The 23,693-nt window shown below is 33.2% G+C and overlaps 1 protein-coding gene across 1 annotated transcript in view; it reads right to left on the bottom strand.

The window, feature by feature from the left end:
• DPYD (dihydropyrimidine dehydrogenase) overlaps nucleotides 1-23,693 on the bottom strand; it is an 842,461-nt gene that overhangs the window by 598,049 nt on the left and 220,719 nt on the right. The window contains exon 6 of the mRNA XM_080800117.1: nucleotides 3,349-3,545. Within this exon, the coding sequence (XP_080656243.1) occupies nucleotides 3,349-3,545 (197 nt within the window). The remainder of the gene's footprint in view (nucleotides 1-3,348; nucleotides 3,546-23,693) is intronic.

Below are 23,693 nucleotides of genomic sequence, written 5' to 3'. Positions count from 1 at the left end.
ACTGGCAAGACTACATGGTAAGAAAGGGGATATAAAAGAACAGAAGACAGAATTTCATTGGACGGATTACTTCCCAAGTTTGTTGTGCTTATGAAAACAAACATATTCCTCTATCTGTGCTCTTCTAACAATCTAAAGTGTTGAAGAAACTATTCTTGTGGCAACCATAAATCCTTTAGTACTGTCAGTGGAGTGTCAGAAAACCTAAAATAACCACCACCCCAAATGAAACAAAACAAAAACTTTATTCCACGTTCATGTTTCTTTCAAGTGAGTGGGATTAACCTGTAACAATTCCCATTCTTTTCAACTCACAATTCTTATACTTTAATAGAGCTTTGCTTCTGTGTCTTATGGTACAGGTACCACGCTTTAAATTTGTGTTACATCACATATTTTCTCAAAATATTTCCTATTGGTATAACTATTTCACCTAAATCCCATTTTTCTTTATTGTGAACTAATGTGATATGCAACAGACGTAGTGAAAATGTTTGAAATAACTAAAGCAAAGGAAACCATTGCTCTGACATTACAAAAATGTCATAGTTCATGTATATTAATTTTCATAAGGAAAATACAAAATCAAAAGTATATATTTATGCATGCACACTTACAGTCTGTTAATACAATCTTTATTTCTCTTTGTTACCATAATATCAAGGGCTTTAACCTTTTTAAACTCATGTCCTGAAAGAAGAAGCCACAGTGGGAGGAAAGCAAAACTACTGATTAATTTAATATTGTTGCCACGTCAAAAAAATCAATCGTGTTCAACGCAACAGGGATTAAGTCCTTGCTATCTTTCACAACTTTAGTGATTTTTTTTTTTTAAGTGGTTGTGATACTAATGCACCAGGGATAAAAGAATCTGTTTGGATGCAAAGGAGAAGGAAAGATAAAACTTGACATCACCTCTTTAAGCAATTGATTTCAAATACAAAGCTAATTTAATCTTTTTTAGCCACTTTGAAGATACAAGAGAATGAGAGGCATCTGTAAGTGAGAAAATAAATTAACAGGAAAAGGTTGTAGTTGCAATGCTGGCTAAATTCCAGTGTCAGTTTTTATAATCCTGTAACAGTGGCACATAATGCGTCTTCCAAGGGACAGTCCAAACAAGGCTGATTCAACATTTCATATTGTCCCTAGACACTGGGAACATTCAAAGGCAAAGGAAAGAAAATAAATCAAAAAAGAATTTTAAAAAATGTTTGGTCATTAATCCAGGAGAATCTGTCCCACTAGAAAATGTTCAGCAAATACATAAAAATACACAAGTTTAGTGTTAGTTTATGCGATTTAGAAATGCCTATTCTGCATTTGAGTTACAAAGAGATGGAGATGCTAGCAACCATAGTAATATACCAAAACTGTCCACACAGAATGATTCATAAACAGGGCCTGTTCCATTTTAGGCTTCTTGTGAAAATGCAATTAAGGGGCAAAAAGATTTTTCCTAGACTACTAGGGTATACAACAATTAAGTTCGTATTTTTTAAATTAGCTCACATATTCATTGATGTGTATAATTGGAAAAAAATGTACAATGCTTATACATATGTTGCTAATAGATTACGTTTTTCCTAATTAATAAAGCTATGGTAAAACACTATTAAAAAGATAGTCTAAATCATCCCAGCAAAATAATATATTAGGTATTTACATTCCAGGAATAAATAAAAAAATTTTATAAGACATGCATAATCCCTTAAAAGTCATAGTGGTGAAACGTCAGAAAAAATAATTATTTCTTGACAATCAGGTTAATTTTTTCTTCAGTTTATGCTTCAGAACCTCTTTAACAGGTTTCCCTATTATGTGATACCTTGGCTTGATAATTCAGTCAAATAGTTTTATGTTAATGCAAAGCTTATCTTGGGTTTAGCATATAATCATCTAACCAATATTGAAATTTTATCATTATTGACACAAATTTGCAGGTTTTGTAAAATATAAAAAACATAAGCACAAGCTTTGGTCAAAATTTGATTAAATGTATTCCTTATGTTTAAATATGATACACTTACTTTGAGAATAGTTCAGTAGCCATTACATTTAAATGCTAAGTACAACAGATATGCCAAATGACAGTATTTTAGAATTCATAATTTTCTGATGCAAGGTGACATATTTATGAAAAATAACAATAAATTAAGTAATATTAGTAACTTCCCACCAAAATTCTTTCTCATTTTTACATCAAATGTTTTAAGCAATATCCATTACCTACTTATTATAAATTTTATTTATTTTACATAAAGCAAACTTCTCCATCCAATTCCTTTTTTTAAATATGTTTACTTATTTTAGAGAGAAAGTGCAGGGAAAAGAAGCAGAGAGGGAGAGAGAGAGAAAGAATCTCAAGCAGAGTCCCTGCTGAGTGTAGAGCACAAAGTGGGACTTGATCTCAGGACCCTGAGATCATAACCTGAGCCAAATTAAGTCAGACGATTAATCAACTGAGCCACCCATGCACCTCTACTCCATCCAATTGCTAAATGTGGTTTGAATATCTGAAAGTCACTGATACAAAATAAATATTTTTCATTTCAATGAACGAAATGGGACTAAAGACTATGACTGATTACTGATTTACAACAATGATGCTGATTAAATATAGAATATTAGTAAGGAAAACTGCATAAATGTACATTAAAATAGAACAATTTTAGTAGACTGATATAATTTTTTTTTTAATATTTTATTTATTTATTTGACAGAGATCACAAGCAGGCAGAGAGGCAGGCATAGAGAGAGGGGGAAGCAGGCTCCCTGCTGAGCAGAGAGCCGGACGCGGGGCTCGATCTCAGGACCCTGGGACCATGACCTGAGCCGAAGGCAGAGGCTTTAACCCACTGAGCCACCCAGGTGTCCCAAGACTGATATAATTTTTATCAAATGCAAAACTTAAGAGATTAAACTCAAAATATGTAAGCAGGACAAAATGTCTATGTACACACAAAAATGAATTGTCCAATATTCTACAGAAATAGGTTTTTCCCATCTCTAATTTCTATAACTTTCAGATGTATCTCCATTAAAGGACAGATTCACAGAGATGAAATGCATTTTTATATGACTGATTCCTCCATCCATAAAATATTTTGCTGAGATTTATTTTAAATTCACAGAACTAGACAGGGAAATTTTTAAAATAAATGTTGCTTAATGCCAACTGTAAATTTAATGTGAATAATGAAATAAAAATTGAGCATTTGGAAAAAGAACATTTAAAATACCATCTGTGAGCTTGAAGCTCCTATATGATCATAAACTAACAAGATTCATAATTATTTAATGCCATCATTTTTGATACTATAAACATGAAAAAAATGTAGGCATTACCTTAAACCACCAACATATTCTTGCTTTTCAAAGATAGTGATGTCAGAGTAGCCTAATCGAGCCAAAAAGGAAGCACAACTTATACTTGCAGGCCCAGCACCAAAAAGAGCAATCTTTGCAGAATAGGCTTCAGGCATTTTTTCCGGAGGAGGGAGAGAAGGATTCCGAATTTGTGTGATATTCATTGCTTTGAACACCTGTGAAGAAATCAATTGCCATGGTTAAAAACTGTAAACTAACTTTTATATCCTCAAACACATTTTAATGTTTCAAATGCATTAATGTTTTAAACAGAAATAGGGAGTACATTTTCAGTATTAGTTATAATTAGAAGGTCTATTGGGTCAAGTAGATGACATCCTATACTCGACACTTTCTCTATCTTTGGAATTCCTTTCCTGGGTCACACCTCCTCTGGGAAGCATTTTTGGCTCATTTTACTTACACCTCTCTGCAGGCCAATTTAAGTGCTCCTTCTCTGAGATTTTACAGTGTATGTTATATGCCTCCAACATAACCACTTAGCAATGTTTATGTGTCATGTTTCCATGTTTGTCAGCAGAACATTTGTTCGTTGACTCAGAGAATATATCATTTATAAACATACACACACACACACACACACAAAACTTATTATGCTTTAGGTAGTTTTACATCATGTTACCATTGTACTATCAGCAGTTAGCACTAACCTGGCACATAGAAAACATTCAGTAAATAATTTGTTGACATATGCTTTTGATTATGATAGATTAGCCTTTAAAGGATAAGTTTTAAGAATATTTTGGAAGCACTGGGGAGCTACCTGAAGTAATGGGACTCTTGTACAGGACAACAGCTCAGAAGAGACAGAGATTTTGGCAATCTCCTAGAGCTATAGAGACACAGGGTTGGGGAATATAAGAGACCAGAAATCAGAAACGGAAGAAAGTGCAGAAAAGTGAGCTTAATTCTTAAACTGTGTGAGTAAAAGGTTAGGAATCTAAACAGAAAATCTCTGTAAAGAAGAGGGGAACTTCCAGTACTCTGATGGTCCAGAGGAAACAAAAACAAGTATAATAATAGCTAAAGAAGGGAGAACCCTGGCAAACAGTCAGCTGAAACTCTTGGAAGGCTGCTCTCTACAAGTGGGACAAACCAGAGGTAGAAAAGCGGCCTGAATCATCTCAGTCCTGTGAATGAAAGCGATTAGTGATTAGTCCACATTGCATTTATTTAATAAATGATAGGATGGACCTTCGATAATAAGTCAACCATAGTCTTTACAAATTTTCATATACAAGACCTAATTTTGGGTTACACACACACACACACACACACACACACACACACACACACACACACACAAGCCTTGGCTTACCAACAGCTAAGAACTAAAAACTGCTTAGAAATAAAAAGAAAAAAAGAGAGAAAGATGCACATAAAATCCAGTAACTGTAGTTACCAAACATAGATTTTTAAAATAACAAGGATTAATATGTTCAAAAACTACATAATAAGAATGTGAACTTTAGGGACGCCAGCGTGGCTCAGTTGGTTGAGTAGCTGTCTCTGGCTCAGGACATGATCCCAGACTCCTGGGATCGAGCCCCACACCAGGCTCCCTGCTCAGTAGAGAGCCTGCTTCTCCCTCTCCCTCTGCCTCTGCCTGCTGCTCTGCCTACTTGTGTTCTCTCTCCATCTCTCAAATAAATCAATAAAACCTTTTAAAAAAGAGAGAGAGAGAGAGAGAATGTGAACTTTACCAGGAAACTGGAATTTGTAAAAAGATAAATAAATAAATTAATTAAAGAAGGAAAAAAAAGTGAAAATTAAAAGGGGGTAAAAAAAACACCTAAACACATGTATTTAACAACAGATGGTAGAGGGGAACAGAAAAGGACAGGCAAACTAAAGATGGGTCAGTAATAACTATCTAGACCAAAGAATGAAAAGCAAACCAGAAGGAAAATATAGAAAGAAAATAACAAAAAATAACAGCAAACAAACATGAGAAAAAAAGACAACATATACAGGGCTAATATATACATAATTGGGATCATTAAAGCAGAGGAGAGAAAATGAGACAATAGCTAGCGATACTTAAAGAGAAACAAAGAACATCTCCAAACTAATAAAAGATATAAAAGAAAGAAGTTCTAAAACCTTTAAAAAGGTAGATATAAAGAAACTCATGCAGATCTCAGTAAAATTGTTATGAAACAAAGAAAAGGAAAGCATTGAAAACAATTCCTCTCCCCACAAAAAAGAGGCAATACTGTCAACAAGCAACAAAAAAGGGCTGAAAGCTTTCCTCTCAAAAAAACTGATGGAAGACAAAGACAATGAAATGGTATTTTTTTGAGCAGTGAAAGAAAATGTCTTCTCCCTGGAATTCTATCTAGAAGGAAAACATCTGGGTGCCTAGGTGGCTCAGTGGGTTAAGCCTCTGCCTTCTGCTCAGGTCATGATCTCTGAGTCCTGGGATCCAGCCCCACACTGGGCTCTCTGCTCAGCAGGGAGCCTGCTCCCCGGCCCCCTCCCCCACCTCTGCCTGCTTGTGATCTCTGTCAAATAATTAAATAAAATCTTAAAAAAAAAAAAGGAGAATACCCTTCAAGCGTAAAGGCAAATAAAGACATTTGCAAGGAATATCTGTTGGCAACAATAAAAGACACACTGAAGAGTATTAGAGGAAGATCTTCAGGAAGAAAGCATATCACAGATAGAAACACAGAAATACAGGAAGACATAGAGGGCACTGAGAATGATAAATATGTGGGTAAATATAAAGGAAAGCATATAGACTATATATAGACTATAGAAGTAATAATGTCAGATGGAGTTTATTATAAATGAAAACTGAAATACATGATAAAAAGTATCAGAGGTTAAATTGAGTCAAAGTGCACTGGATCATAGCATTGCCTATGAAGTGGTAAAAATACTAATATTGGTAAGGCTGTAATCAATTTAGGATGCATGTTTTATGTCTAAGTAACTACTAAAGGAATAGTGAAAGAATCTTTAATAGCTAAGTTCTTGAGGGGAAAGCAGAATTTTAAAAATTATTAATACAAAAGAAATAAAAGACAGAAAATGCAATAATTGGGTGGAGGGGTAGAGTAGAAGAGTAGAAAACGAGTAGTAAGATAATGAATATAAATACACACATGTGAATAGTTACATTACATGTAAGTGGATTAAAACTGCAATTAAAAGATTAAAATTATAAAAGTTATAAACTTTGAGCATAAGGACACAAAAAGGTATAAAGGATGAAAGAATTCATTCTATGCAAATACTAACCAAAAGAAAGCTGGTATAGGTATACCACCAATATCTGACAAATTAGACTTTCAGGCAAAAATACATTACTAAAGTTAAATTATAATAAAAATGTCAATCTGTCAGCAAGATTTTCCAATTTTAAAGTTATAGGTACCTAATAACAATTTCAAAATCTATAAAGAGAAATGGAACTAAAAATTTTCTCACTATTTTCTTCTTATCAAAACTTGACTGTCAGTAGAAGTGGCCTATGAATAAAAATACATATTAAAGGTTAATTATGTAAAATTTAATAGATTACCTCACAAGGCTATTTGCATTTAATAGGCAACTCAGGCAAAGGTAGTTTTCCTTGGGAGTAAGGAATCAGGGAGATAGGGCTTTATGTTTTTCTTGAAATTCTACCCTATACATCACCAACTACTCAAAACGAAATAAAGGCATTCAAAATATTTAAGGAATATCCAAATTATCTCACTTAAAAATTAGAGATGAGGTGTTTGGGTAGTGCTGTCATTTAAGCGTACAACTCTTGGTTTTGGCTCAGGTCATGATCTCAGGGTGGTGAGATCAAGTTCCGCCGAGTTAGGCTCCATGCTCAGTGTTAGGCTCCATGCTCAGCATGGAGTCTGCTAAAGATTCTCTCTCCCTTTCCTTCTGCCCCTCCCCCACTTTCTTTTCCACTCTCTCAAATAAATAAATAAATATCTTTAAAAAATTAAAGAGATTATTATCAACAAGTATTACATGACCTAATAATGTAGTCTAAGCTAAATGGCCCTCACAAATGTCCCCACACCATTTTGTCCTTTTTATCTTAATACTTTATCACATTTTACTGGTTTACTTATCAGGTACTTTCCTAAAACCATAAGAGCTTTAAAAGCAGACATCATATTTGATTTCATCTTTTAATTTCTAGTGTTTTTATATAGAAGGGGGTGTACATATTAATGAGTTTAAATTAAATTAGTAATATAATCATTTCTAATTTCCAGAAAAATTTAGGGTTTTACAAATTACAGATATATCTTGTTGCTCCTTCCTTTACTATCCAAATAGCAAAGATTTTTCTCTCATATTATTTTTGAATCAACACATCTTTTTACCTATCATTTCTTTTTAACAAGCTGAAAAAGAATGAAATTCTAATTCAAAATTAATAAACTATTTTACTGAATCATTAATAGAAATGTATGGTCTATTATATTTTCACAAAGTAAGATTTTCACAAATCAATATTTAAAACAAACCTTTAACATGACCAGGGAGAGCTATCGTTATTTCATAAGGGAATTGAATAAATGCTAATCTTTCTTATTTAGTTCAGTACTCACAGCTTTGTGAAGAATTAAGAACTTTCCCATGTTAAAATTTATCACCATTTACTAGCATTAAACGAACTAAATGGTCCAATCAAAAGACATAAGGTGAAAGAACAGATTAAAACAAACAAACAAACAAACACAGTATACTATAGTGTCTTGTAGACACTATATGCTCTCTACAAGAGACTCATTTTAGACCTAAAAACACCAGCAGATTGAAGGGGATGGAGAAATATCTATTATCAAATGGATGTCAAAAAAAACCCAGAGTAGGAATACTCATTTTGAACAAAATAAACTTTAAAACAAAGACTGTAATAAGAGACAAAGAAGAACACTATATAATAATAAAGGGGGAAATCCAACAAGAACACCCTACTCAACATTAATGGACAGATCATCTAAGTAGAAAATCAGCAAGGAAAAAACAGCTTCCAATGACACACTGGAACAGATGGATTTAACAGATAATATTCAGAGCATTCCACCTGAATACAGCAGAATACACATTCTCTTCAAATGCAAATGGAACATTCTCCAGAAGAGATCACATATTAGACCACAGAAAAAGTCTCAACAAATGCAAGAAAACTGAAGCCATCCCATGCATCTTTTTTAACCACAATGCTATGAAACTTGAAGTCAACCACAAGAGAAAACCTGGAAAGACCACAAATACATGGAAGTTAAATAACATGCCACTAAAGAATGGGCCAGCCAGGAAATAAAAGAAGAAATAAAAAATACACATGGAAACAAATGAAAATAAAAACACAACAGTTCAAAATCTCCAGGATGAAGCAAAAGCTTTTATAAGGGGGAAGTTTATAGCAATACAGGCCTACCTCAAGAAGCAAGAAAAATCTCAAACAACCTAACCTTGCACCTAAAGGAGCTAGAAAAAGAATAAGAAACAAAACCACAAACCAGCAGAAGGAAGGAAATAATAAAGTTTAGAGCAGAGACAAATGTTATAGAAACTAAAAACAAACTAGAACAGATCAATGAAACCAGGACCTGGCTCTTAGAAAAAAAAAAAAATCAATAAAATTGGTAAACTTCTAGTGAGACTTATCAAGAAAAAAAGAGAGGGTTCTCAAATAAATAAAATTAAAAATGAGAGAGGAAAAATAACAACCCAAACCATAGAAATATAAACAATCATAAGAAAATATTATGAAAAACTATATGACAACAAATTGGACAATCTAGAAGAAATGGTCATGATCCTAGTGTCCTGGGATTGAGTCCCACATTGGGCTCCTTGCTCGGCAGGAAGCCTGCTTCTCCCTCTGCCTCTGCCTGCCACTCTGCCTGCCTGTGCACTCTCTCTCTCTCTCTCTCTCCCTCTGACAAATACACAAAAATAAAATCTTTAAAAAAAAAAAAAAGAAAAAAGAAGTTAAAAACAGAACTACCTTATGATCAAGCAATCACACTACTGGTATTTACCCAATGATACAAGAAAATTAATTCAAAGGATTACATGTACCCCAATATTTATAGCAGCATTATTTACAGTAGCTAAGATATGGAACCAGCCCATGTATCCATCAATTGATGAATGGATAAAGGAGATGTGGTATGTATGTGTATATGTGTGTGTGAGTGTGTGTATGTATATATACATGTATGTATATATACATACACACACTCACACACATACATGTATATATACATACACACACTCACACACACATATACATATATGTATATATATTAATTCAGCCATAAAAAAGACTGAACTCTTGCCATTTGCAATGACGCAGATGGAGCTAAAGACAAATGTAAATTAGTGAAGTAAGTCAGAGAAAGACAAATGCCATATGATTTCACTCATAAGGAATTTAAGAAACAAAACAAACAATCAAAAGAAGAAAATAAGGGGCGCCTGGGTGGCTCAGTGGGTTAAAGCCTCTGCCTTCGGCTCAGGTCATGATCCCAGGGTTCTGGGATCGAGCCCCACATCGGGCTCTCTGCTCCGCAGGGAGCCTGCTTCCTCCTCTCTCTCTGCTTGCTTCTCTGCCTTCTTGTGATCTCTGTCTATCAAATAAATAAATAAATAAAAATCTTTATTAAAAAAAAAAGAAGAAGAAGAAAATAAGAGAAAGACAAACCAAGGAACAGACTCTTAATTATAGAGAACAAACTGATGGTTACCAGAGGGGTAGTGGGTAGGGGATGGTTTAAATAGGTGATGGGGATTAAGGAGTGCACTCGTTTGATGAGAATTGGCTGATGCATGGAAGTGTATGCTAGCTGAAATTAAAACTTAAAAACAATAATAACAAAAAATTTAGTAGCATTTATAAATTAATATTTCATTTTAACAAATTTTAGAAGTAGAAAACATAAGTTTTCTTAAAAGAATCATTTACTGCTGATATCTTACATAACAAAAGAGAGTGTAATGTGATTACTTAGGACTTTAAAGGCCAAAAAGTTTATTTTAAATCTGAAAGTAAGCTGTGAAAATCAAATAGAATAGGATTTTTGAAATGTCTTTCTTGTCTAACTCACCCAGAAGCAAGAGATAGTTTAGTTTTGAGACACTGAACATACCTGACAAATTCTATCCAATGGTATGCAAATAAAGTAGTAATGATTCAATAATACATAATACATACAAATGCTCACATAAGGACATTTTAATTATTTTTCAATGAAGCTTTAAGTGTTCTTTTAAAAAGCTGTCAAATATACGGGACACCTGGGTGGCTCAATCGGTTGGGCATCTACCTTCAGCTTAGGTCATGATCCCGGGGTCCTGGGATAGAGCCCAGCATCAGGCTCCCTGCTCAGTGGGGAGTCTGCTTCTCCCTCTCCCTCTGCCCTCTGCCTGCTTGTGAGTGCTCTCTCTCTCTCAAATAAATAAATAAAATCTTTAAAAAAATAAAAGAGAAAAAAGAAAACTGTCAAATATTGAATCAAATAGATATATCTATAGAAACTCTGCTAATGTCAATACGGAGTTGTAAGTTTTCAGGGGTTTGAGGGAATGAAAGCAAGCATACTTCTCAACTCATATAACACCAAAGACATGTACTATGATTAGTTTCTGAAATGGGCAACCCCATGCTCATGAGCTCATGAGCTGGTTAATAAATACTCAATACACTACCTTTCTTAATACACTAATCTATGAATGAATTATTCTTTTTCCTGTTATGTTTTATTCTTTTTAAGTAACTTTTTATTGCACTGGATTTTCTCCCTTGGCTTTGTAAAAGGCTGTATCAACCTTGATAGTTTCTAATGAAACAAGTGTTTGAACAAAATTTTGTGAATTTTATCACAAAGAACAGTAGTTTGTTTTTTAGAAGTCTGACTTTAAAATTACACTGCTTGGGGTCGAGTCTTGATGTCCATCTTTCTCATGGTGCATGGTATTGAAAGTGGGGTTACTATTATCTATCTCATAGGGTTACTACGAGGATTAAACTAGTTAACTCATGTAAAGCACTTAGAAAAGTTCCTGGCCACATAGCAAAAGTTACTTCCTAATTCACCTCATGTTCAAACTCCATGAGGCAGAACATTTACTGTCCAACATGGTAGCCACTAGTCACATATGACTAGTCAAATTTATATTTAAATTCATTATAATTAAATAAAAATAAAAATTCAGTTCTTAATAATACCCATTTTTCAAGTACTCAATAACTGTATGTGGCTAGTGACTAATGTATTATAGAACATTTCCAACATTTCTAACATATAATAGACATAACCTCAAGAGCACAATGAAGATAAAAAATCAAATAAATAATTATGAAGCAATGAGTTTTAGTATTTGTTACATTTCTTTTTAATATGATATATATGATTATAAGGTTACATAATTTAATTTTTAATTTTTCATGATGGTTGTATTTAACAACCAGCTCACCCTCTGAAGAGCTGGTCCTAACTGCCTTCATCACATTATTGGACTCAGAAAATATGTGAGCATTCACACAATTTTTTTTTAAACCTCTGGCAAAGTTGTATCATCAAGCACAAACTTGATTTATCAGCTATACTTGCCAACTTCCTCAAGATCAGAATGACTAAGTGGCCTTCTATGCTTTTATAACAGTGGTGTTCTAGGTGCCTGGGTGGCTCAGCCAGTTCACATCTGACTCCTGATCTTGGCTCAGGTCATGATCTCAGACTTGGATTGAGCCCTGTGTGGGGCTCTGCACTCAGTGGGGATCTGCTTGAGATTCTCTCTCCATCTGCATTCCCCTACTCATTGCTCACTTTCATTCTTTCTCTCTCTCTCAAATAAATAAACCAATCTTTAAAAAATAAAACAGCAGTGTTCAACTCATTTTCAACTGAAATACACAAAATGAATAATTTCATATTGTACATAATATACTCTCATGAATATTGCTTGATTATTGCAGAATGTTTTTAAAAAATTAGCTAGGAAGTCAAGTAAATAGCTACATAAACATTTGGGGGGCTGTTGATATATACCTAAGTACTTTATAAACCTAAGAGATGTGAATCAATTATTCATACATCTAAAATTGTCATTTTATAAAAGTAATTAATATATCTAATAAAGTTAATGATGAACTATGTTTACAGTAACAAATCTTGTGATTTTTTTTCTTAAGACTACCTATCCATAGATAGTACTAGTGGAAGAAGTAATTTAGACTATGGACTAAAGAGCATGAATTAATTTTGTCCTGAAATTTAGTCAATTAAAACAAATCTCTAAAATTTAAGTAATAAAGCATATTTTTCATTTCCTTTTTTAAACCAGATCAGTTTTCAAATAAATGTAACTCAAAATTACAAATAATTCATATATAAATACTATATTAAGTCTACTTGTTACAATATCAAAAGAACATTTCCTAATAGATTTTCTTGGAGTATAATTCCCATTATTTCTTAATACAACAAAAACTTAATTCAAGACAATTAAACTCTTAAGGTGAGAGAGATCCCATTCTTTAAAACAAACTTTAGCTGTCATTCCACTGTTAAACTCTCTAAGATAGAATATTTTTCTAAGTAGAAGATTCAAGTGCCAAAACAAGTTAATAATGGAAACAAATAGGTTAATCAATATCACAACGGAGTAATTCAAATATCTAAAGATGCATGCAAAGTATGCTCAATATGTATTTCCCCACAATAATAAGACTGGTATACACTGAGCACATACCATGTGTCAGGCTTTATACCAAGACACTATATATGTGATTTAATTTAGTCAACAATTCTTTATGATGGTACAATTATTATTTCCATTTCTCAGATGTGGAAGCTGCTTTCACAGGTAAGGATTTTATGCCAAGACCATCCTACTCCAGAGCCTGAACTCTTACTGTTACTGTCAAATTTTTATAGGGATTTTCAATAAGAAATCATTATGCACATATAATTTTTCAACAGGAAATGTGTAACTGAAAAAAAAAACTATTACATGAATTTATCTTCTGTAAGTCTAACATATTTAATATAGTCAATACAGTCAACAACAAAAGGTGGTTATACTTAATAAATTAAACTTACAAACCAACAACTGTTAATGAAGCCTTTGAAAAACACTGCACTACACCATTTGGTTTCCCTGTATGCTATTCTGCAACTTGAGAAACTGAGGTGTTAGCTGCAGCAAGAGAAACATGATCTTATACTCAACCAAAATAATTTATATTTCTATCCCTTTAAAAGTGTTCCTTTTCCTACTAATTCAGTTAGAATATTTTAAGGTTATTTTGCTTTTCTTCTTCTTTTTTTTTTTCTTTTTAAAGATTTTTCATTTATTTAGTTGAGAGAGAGAGATTGAGAGAGAGAGTGCTTGAGAGGGGACAGGTCAGAGGGAGAAACAGACTCCCCACCGAGCAAGGAGCCCTATGTGGGACTCAATCCCAGGACTCCAGGATCATGACCTGAGCCAATGGCAGTTGCTTAACCAACTGAGCCACCCTGGTGTCTGTGGATTATTTTACTTTTCATCAGTAGCATATAACAAACATTTATAGAGCCCTAAAATGAAACAACCACTGTTATATAAAAACAACAAAAAAGGGGGCGCCTGGGTGGCTCAGTGGGTTAAAGCCTCTGCCTTTGGCTCAGGTCATGATCTCAGGGTCCTGGGATCGAGTCCCACATCGGGCTCTCTGCTCACTAGGGAGCCTGCCTCCTCCTCTCTCTCTGCCTGCTTCTCTGCCTACTTGTGATTTCTGTCAAATAAATAAATAAAATCTTAAAAAAAAAAAAACAAACACAAAACAACAACAACAACAATGAAAAAGGCTTTGAACTAGCCCTAAAGGAGCTAGTTAGGGGCTGATTACTAGGTTTACTGCTGTTGAAATTATGTTTAGATACCAGTAACGCATCACTGACCATCTTCTACATGCTTTGTTAGGGATTTTACATAATTTTTTTTTTTCACTTAGCATAGCTTGCAATCTGATTTTCCCTATATGCTATGCAGTAATCAGAGTGTTTTTTCCCTCCCATCTGTAATCCCAGGGCATAGGAAAATTCCACCACATAGCAGGCATCCAATAAGATTTGGATGGATTTCAAAACTGCTGAATTCCTATGACAGTTCTCAACAAATGAGTAACAGTAACCAAGGGAATATAGTTCTTGTTCATTGATACAGAAGGACAGTTATTTGTGTTTGTTCTTCTTGGGGAACTTTTTAAAAGAGGATTTCCTTGCATAAATCATCTGTGATTTCTGACTTTTCACTCCCCTGAAAAGTGTATTTCTTTCGTAACTCCAAACTGACTTGACTTTACTAGCATTTTGTCCATAATTTTCACATTGTTTTGCGAAACAAATGGAGAGATTATCTTGAATATAAAAATGAGAAGATTGAGACACAGAGACCATGAGATGTACCCCTAAGCCTCCTCACATACTGGAGAAAGAAAGAAAATAATTTTCTAATTATGTAGTGCTCTCTCAATGAAAAAGGACATAACATGGCAAATGCAAGGATATTTACTAATTCTGATTGGAGGGTAACTCTTACTCATTTTAATCCTTCTTATTTTGTAAAATGGCACAAAATGAAAATAAAAATAAATGTTTGGTAGCTATAATTCTTCCTCAATTACTCCATATATTCTTATTAACCAAGCAACAGCAAAAATAAACTATGGTAAAATGAAGACAGATAAAATATTCTTGGAAATTTTGGGATACCTCCATAATTGAAGGATGAATTGTGTGATGGTAGTTGTATTCTGTGCCCTCTTAAAAGGTTTACATATTTGTGAGCATTTAACTTGCTTTCATTATGAAATAAAACAAAACTTCTGGTAATTTCTTAAAAATACTATTTCATCAGTGGAGGTCTAAGGAAAACCTTAATAAAAGTTATAGATTTTTATCTTGTTGGTTTCAACTTCCTTGAGTTATTTATTAGCAATATGTCAGTCCCTTTAACTTTTGAATGTTTTAAATAAAGAAAGATTGCTATTTGTACATCCAAAGTAAGTTACTTCAAATTACATGCCTTCCAAGAGAGGCTTCTATGTAATTTTCTTTGTAATCTGCTTCCTTTTGTAAAAGAAGTGAAAGGAAATACTGAGTACATACTGTTCACTGCAGCCATCCTTTGAGAAGAAAAATTCTTAGGCTACTGACATTAAACAAGGGACACCAAAAGTAGGAACCTTGTTTCAAATGTATGGGAAAAAAGAAAAACTCCATGTCATGTCAACTTTTCAGTTACCAAAATTATTAAAATATTAGTAATTCCTAAAGATCTTATTTCATGTTTTCTTCTTATTAAAATAAACCTTATTGTGAAACATTTCTGGCATGGTCAAAATACTGTCTACTTTGAGATCAGATTACTCTGTTCCATTCAATTTCCACCTTAATTCAGTAAATATCTTTACATACCCTCTATGCACTAGAAACCAGTATGAATAAAACAAAGATCCACTAGTAAATACCTCTCTGGGTAACAGAGTATTCACACGTCTTAAATACGGAAAAATTATTACAATCAACCTTTCCCATGCAGGCTTCATTTTTACATATGGTACTCTGGGAGCCTGTGAGAAAGAAAACTTACTTAGAAAGAAGGAAAGATAACGCCTAAGACAAATCTTTAAACCAAAAAAAAAAAAAAAAAAAAAGTCACATGTTATCTTGGAGATGACTTCATCTCTCTAAATGTCAGCTCTAAAATTAAGAAAGTACTAATTATTTCAGCAGTTTATTGTGAAGACCGAATGAATCAATGATGAAAAACTCCTGAAATTAATGCCTTCTCTTTATAAGGCACTCTCTTAGGTGTTTAACATTTATATCTCCAGTTCTAACAGTCTTCAAAGTTAGGTAAGATTGCTCATTTTATAGACAATGGAACTGACACCTAAGTTATTATTCTTATATTATAGTTCTTATTTTTATTATGAATATACTGTATGTTATATTTGGGATTGGAGGCTGCCATTGAATTAAATGGTTGAAGTTGACCAAATACAATTTGAAAACATAGGTATGTAGTTCAGCTATGAGCAACCTTACTGATCCAAAACCATATGCAGGTTCATATTAACCAGTACATGAACTCTTTTGCCTTCAGGATTTGTTCATGCTATTCTCTGTGCCTGGAATACACTCCTACTCTTAATTTTGCTGCATTTGATGAACACCTTTCAGGACCTGGTTTAAATTTCACTTTCTCAGCTCAACTTTCAGTCCTTGTTAGGCTGTCTACTAGGTCTCCTAGATACTGATATATATATATATACATATGTATATATATATATATATATATATATATATATATATATATACTAGATACTCCCATGGTGCAGTCTCTTCATTGTAATTTGCTTGCTTAACTGTCTGTCTTTCTTACCAGGCAGTAAGTTTTCCAAGGGCTAGTATCATTCTTACCTTGTTCATCACTCTATCCTTTGCACCCAGACCCTGCTTAGTACCTAGTCAGTCACTCAGATGTGTGTTCAGAGTTCAAGTTGGAATAAAGCTGCCAAGGACCAAGCAAATCACATTTCTGCTTGCTGGAGATGAGAGGCTAGCAGAGAGGCCAAAGGAAGTGGTGGTGACATGGTAGACTTAAGAGACCCTCCCCAGTCCTATCTGCTTCAGTTGATTATTCGGTATTTAGGAGATTTGGGGGAAACAGTCATAATGATTAACTATGGTGCCAAAGCTACTTGTAAGCAGATTAAGAAAGTAATAAAAGAACAGTAATTAGAAGGCAGTCATAACTAAAATGCATTGGTTGTTATATGATATGCCATACAGCATTTACTAAACTATTTTCAGAGAGCCAGCTTTCTGTTTTGTAGATCTTTATTTTTGCTTTTATGTTCTGTTTCATTATATTTCTGTAATTTTCATTTCTTTTCTTCTTTTTTGAAATTTACCACCACTACTATCACCACCACCACACCCATCCCCACTCCATTTGCTCTCTTACTAGCTCCTTAAGATAGACATTGCTTTATCTTTCCTGTTACACACACACTTAACACAATAAGTTTTCACATAAAAATGACTTTGGCTGCATTTCAGACGTTGCCAGCAGAAATTTTCCTTCAGGTCTAAATATTGTGTAATTCTTATTGTGATAACCTCTCTAACCCATCAATCATTTATAAATGTGTTTTTTTCTTTAATTCCCACACAAAAATTTGTTATTGTTACTGTTTCGTTTTTATAATATTTTTATTTTTTATTTCTAATTTAGTTATGTAGTAGAAAAAGCACAGTCATATATACTCATTGGAAATTATATATGTAATTGTTCTGACCTAGTACATGGTCAATTTTGATAAATGTTACACAAGTGTATGAAAAGGTCATATTCACTTTATATTAGGGGAATACAGGAAACTTTTGATGTATTAAATCAATCTAATGAACTTTATTCAAATAAAAACCTTACCAATTTTGGTTTATGAATGTTACATCCTTTAAGACATTTATTCATTTTTTGATTATTTTTCTCTTTAGTTTTATTAATATTTTCCCCCCAAAATTCTTCTTATGTTAGTATTAGTATCATTGCATTAACTTTCTTACAGTTAGTGTTTGCATAGCATATCTTTTTTCAACCAACTTTCTGCTAAGGTTGTTCTTTTCTAGACATCATACAGCTGTTTATAGTATTTATTTTAAATCAATACTAGTCACATATATTTCCACACACAAATTTAATAAATGCAAATTATTGTGGTTAATTACATATTTGGATGTGTTTCTACTATCTCTTTTCTGTTTCCTATTTACTCTGCTTTTTCTTTGCTTCTCTCTCTTCTGTGTTTTAGTTTTGCTTTCCTGGATTGTTTTCTCCATACCCACCTCTCTTTGTTTCTACAATTGTGTGAAAGTTACAGATTATATTTCCATATTTTTGTGATTAGTTTTAAATTTTTAACATCAATATTTCAATGTCTTTAAAAACATACTCTCAATTTATTGAGTACTCCCTTATCCTCCCAACATTGAAGACGCTTAGGATACTTAACTACCGACTATACTCCCCACCTCCACCTCAAATGCCTTCCTTGTCAATATTATATAAAATTTTATTTCTGTTTTTATTTTTGGCACTCCAAAATGAGTTTTTAATAATTACTTTACACTCACTAATTATATTTACCACCATATTTTGCTGGTTTCTTTGCTCATTGTTTGTTGACTCTCTTTTATTCCAGGTTCCTTTCATTCATACTAAAAAATAACTCATTTTTAGTAGTTCTCTATAAATAAGGTAAATAAGCCACTTTAGATTTAAAATGTATGAGAAGTATTTTTATTAATGTCCTATCTTAGACCTTTAAAAATATCGTGTCCTTTGTTTCTCACATCTATTAATGCTGATAAGAAGTGTGGGGTCCATTCAATTGTCATTTCATTTTAAAGTGATCTTTTTTATAATTTTCTGGAAGCTCTGATTCTTTTGTGACCTTCAGTATTTCACATTATTGCAACCACGGGTATAGGTGATGGACTTAAAGTTTTCCTTTTTTTTTTAAATATATATATTTATTTATTTGACAGAGAGAGGGATCACTAGGCAGAGAGGCAGGCAGAGAGAGGGGGAAAGCAGGCTCCCTGCTGGGCAGGGAGCCCGATGTGGGGCTTGATCCCAGGACCCTGAGATCATGACCTGAGCTGAAGGCAGAGGCTTAACCCACTGAGCCACCCAGGTGCCCCCAATTTTTCCTTTCCTTTTAGTAAATTCTAACGTAACTGCTTTAAGACTGCTTTGCCAATCTCTATTTCAGGAACTCTTAATATGTATACTGGAGCCTCTAAGCTTCTTAACTTCTCCGTTATACTTTTCCTTTCTTTATATCTTTTTACTATACCCTGGCATATTTCTCAGATTTTTTTTTTTTAAGTTCACCAAATTGTATCTGTGTCTATAACCACTTCAAAAATTTTTTACTGATATTTTAATTTCACTGAATATTTCTAATCAACTATTTTTCATACCAAACTCATTGTTGGTTTTTTATACATAATTTTATCTTATTTTCAGGGCTATTGTTTTACGCTTATTTATTTAAAAGCCTGATTATGGTAGTATTTGTGGTTCATTAGCATACAGTCATCATCTCTGGGTTGAGTCTTGATTATCACTGGGAGCATTAGCTCTTCTAATGTACTTTTGAACTTTCTGACTTAATCTAAGTGGGAATTTTTCTGTTGTTGCACTTGCTCTCTTTTTCCTTATATCAAGGATGTAGTGACATCTACCCAGCAACACCCTTCTTTCTCCCCTTTCTCTCGCCTCTCCCCAAGTACACAACCAGGTTTCGTACTGGAAGCCCAGAGCTCCAGTCCCCAGGCAACACTTAGACATATCACAGAAACAAGTTACTGTGCCACTAAGCACATGCTTAAACCACTGGGGCACAGCTGTCACTGCTTCTCTCTGAAGCTTCATATAAGGCCCAGCCCTGCAAAGTAGTTGCACCTACTTTTTTAACTTTCTACCAGGGGTAGGTGAGTCTTGTTTTCTATCCCTCATAATGTTTGGGTACTTAGTACCATACACCAGTAAAATTCCCCAGCAGTTCCTGACTGTTTATGCATAGCCTAGCGGAGAGAGGCCAAAGTCCCTTGTTCACTGTTGAAAGTTTCTACACTTCTGGACCCGAAAGGTATTTATATTCCTTTTTTTATTTCAGCTCTTAACTTTTATTATGTGCTTACTGTATTTCATTTATCATTATACTTTGGAGTAAAATGGGTGGTTTAAATCTTAACTCACACCTCTTACAAGTGATCTATATTGGTACAATATCACTTGTTGCTACTACTTTATACTTCTATTCATCAAATATATTTGTGAAAATACATATTTTTAAGTGTTAAAACTCAAACCAATAAAACTACATCATTCTAAACTATAAGCAGCCTGCAGGAGTATATATATTGAACTTACAAAAAACAAATTTAGGGGGAAAAAGTTATAGCAAATAATCTTAACAAGTACACAATTTTGGTAAATTTCAAAGTTATTAACCCCAAATCTCAGAAACATATTTTTATGTCTTAAAGCTCTAGATGGTAATAAATAGTTTTAAAATAAATTAATATTGTGATGAAAATCACCTAGCAATTTACCCAATCCTACATTTTTATTATCAAGCATTGTGCCAGCACTGAGTATTTTTAATAGATTTCTAAAGCTTTCTGTACAAGAATGTCAGATATTCAGTGAAATCTAGAAAGACATTATTATTTTATATTAACTACTGCATTAAGACCAAAAGGAGAGACACAAATCAAGCCTTAACAGATACTACTTGTATTTGCATCCCTGAGAGCAACATTTCACCAGAGTAAAAACTACTGATTTATTAATGTGTAATGTATTTTATTCATGTACATCTTATTTCTTCTATAAATATATTTTTTTTGTACAAACAGTATTCACAAACTACTAGTAATACTGGAAATAAATAGGAAAAGGATAGAGAAATTTTATTCAAAGACAATTCAAGTTTGGGACAAAGAGGCAAGTGTGAGGTATCATTAATCTAATAACTATTCTCTAATTCATATTCTATTTATAAATGACCTGCAAAAGGGATTAACCATAAATATTGATTATTATTCATTATCATGGTAATTTATCTTCATTTTAGATTAGCTATATTAACTGATAGATTTTATTGACCACTTTACCAAATTGTATCATAAATGTGATAGACTCTTTCCTAAATTTACTTATAGGCCAGCTACCATCAAATCAGGCTTAAGCTCTCCAAATTAAAATAAAACTTTAGATATAATCTTGAGCTTCAGGGCCCTTCATAGAATAGGCCCCTTTCAAAGCTCTCTATTTAAATTTTATAATAGTGCTTTTTATAATTTTTCATAGAAGGAACCCAAAGTTTATCATCTTAGGCTCCACAAACTCTGGGTCCTGGATCTACAATAATCCTTCACTGGCCAGAAAAATGAAATAATAAATAAAATAAAAGCTTTTTAGTAACATGCATAAACAAAGAAAACAAATAAAATAGGCACTCATCTTAACAACCTATTTTAAGGGGCACCTGGTTGGCTCAGTTAGTTAAGCATCTGCCTTCAGCTTGGGGCGTGATCCCAGGCTCCTGAGATAGAATCCAACAACAAGCCCCACATAGAGCCCCACATCAGGCTCCCCGCTCAGCAGGAGAGTCTGCTACTCCTTCTCCCTCTGTCCACCCCCATCCCCACTCACTGCTCTCTTGCTCACTCTTTCTCTCAAATAAATAAATAAATAAAATCTTTTTAAAAATTAAAAAAAAACTATATTTTAATATAGTTGCTTCATATCACACAAAAACCTCATTTTGTGAGTTGTGAGGTACAGTGACTGAGGTAAACATAAACCAACAAAGTGCAATATTGTGAACTTGCAGCCAGAAAACCTGGGTTTAGAGTGAGTTTGCACTGATGACTTACAACAATATCTGGGGCAAGTGAGAAATGATGAAATGTGAAATGATGGAAATTAAAGCACTAGCTTTGTATTCTAGATTTGCTGTTATTAGATGTGAATTTGAGGAATTTAATTTCATGTAGCTCCTTGCTGCAAAGAATGGACATGATCACATTTACCTGAAGGGTTATTTTCAAGGTTAGCAAGTGCTAAGTGAAGTACCTAATACTGCCCAGTGCAACAGAAGTTTGTTTAATGTTAACTATTTTTTAATCACTTTGATCCTTAGTTTCCTCATGTCTGAAATGGGAAAAACATTACCTAGTTTACATGTCTCAAGGGTGGTTTATCAACATTTTAAAGTGAGATATCACAAAAATGAACTGAAGTGCTATATAAGTATGGTGTGTTTTTGTAACTCTACATTTTCCCTTGCCTGATCCTTTCCATCATACAAAGTTCTAATCATTTCCAAAACCAAGTGACAAAAATTAATGAAGACTGAATTATCAGTCCAGGGATGCTAATGCAAATGCAATATGTATTATCAAGTTTGCTACAAAATTTTAGTTGTTGGCTTGTATTATTTCTTGAGAGGCGTTGTAGTTTCTCAAGACCTAGAAACAGGCTGTTCAGAAACAGCCTAAAACAAAACTTAATTCTAATCAATTTTCAATCAATGTTTGTTTGATTAACTGAATCCTTACCTAGTAGGAACTTATTACACTGGATGTTCATACAAGTCAGTCTGCCTGCTATAATCCTGGTTTGTGCCTGCTGCACTGAATTATTAATAATGTCCTTGCTCACTCTCCGAAGTATTGCAGTCATTTTATGTTACTTATAAAATAACCAACATAACACACAGAATATATCCAATATTACAGTTTATGTACATTTTTTGGATAATGGCTTTAATTTGAGAATTACACTTACTCTTTTTTTGTCTCTACTTTTCTATTTGATAGATAAAATGTACCACAAAATACATTACCTGAGAGAGAACATGCAATACTCTATTATATATTAGTATACATATTTCTATATTCTCCTCATGTATGCTTGTAGAAGGCAAAAGTTTAAGGCTTTTGGTGACCTCCATGTTCGATATGGCAAAAATAATATTTGTCCTATTAAATCACAATTAACTTGAATAATTGTGTTCCTCCTCCATTCACAATTCTCCAAAATATTTATTGTATTCAAGCAAAATATAAATGTTGATGTCATTTAAATGAGTGTAAGGTATCTCTTAAAGTAGGCTACTGGAATTGCATTACTGTATTTGTTATTGTATTATTGGTACTCATCAATTTGATTTGAATTGTGTCTAACCAGTAAAATATAGAAATAAAAACAAATAGTATATGATGGTATATAAATAATGTATGATGGTGAGACAAGAACTGGGTTATAGCAAAAGAAAAGTGAAATAAGAAACGTGCTGAGAGATACAGTAAAAAAAAGAAAAAAATCTAAAGAGTAATTTTGTCCTCAGTGAGTCATCTGAGTTAGTCTAGGATTCCATTTATCAGTTCCATTCTTAACTAAAAGTATAAAAACAAAACTGAAAGTGCAGTGTCAAGAAGTATACACCTCATAAAACAGTACATTTAATAAGTATTAAGATAATCTCATAGAATGTTGATTGTGAAAACCAAATAATGTTTTTAGATAACAATTTCATAATCTAATGTATTTCTAAAAGTTCATAACTGAGGCAGCAATTTTAAGTAGTGATCTTACGGCCCTCATTCATCTTAACATTTAAAGTCAAACTTCAGAATCCTGAACTTTTAATTTTAGTTTCTTTAAATTACCTGCGTAACTAGTTAACATTAGCAGAAGGG

This window comes from Martes martes, assembly GCF_963455335.1.
Source record: "Martes martes genome assembly, chromosome: 4".
NCBI lineage: Eukaryota > Metazoa > Chordata > Mammalia > Carnivora > Mustelidae > Martes > Martes martes.
This window is presented reverse-complemented; position numbering and strand designations above follow the sequence as displayed.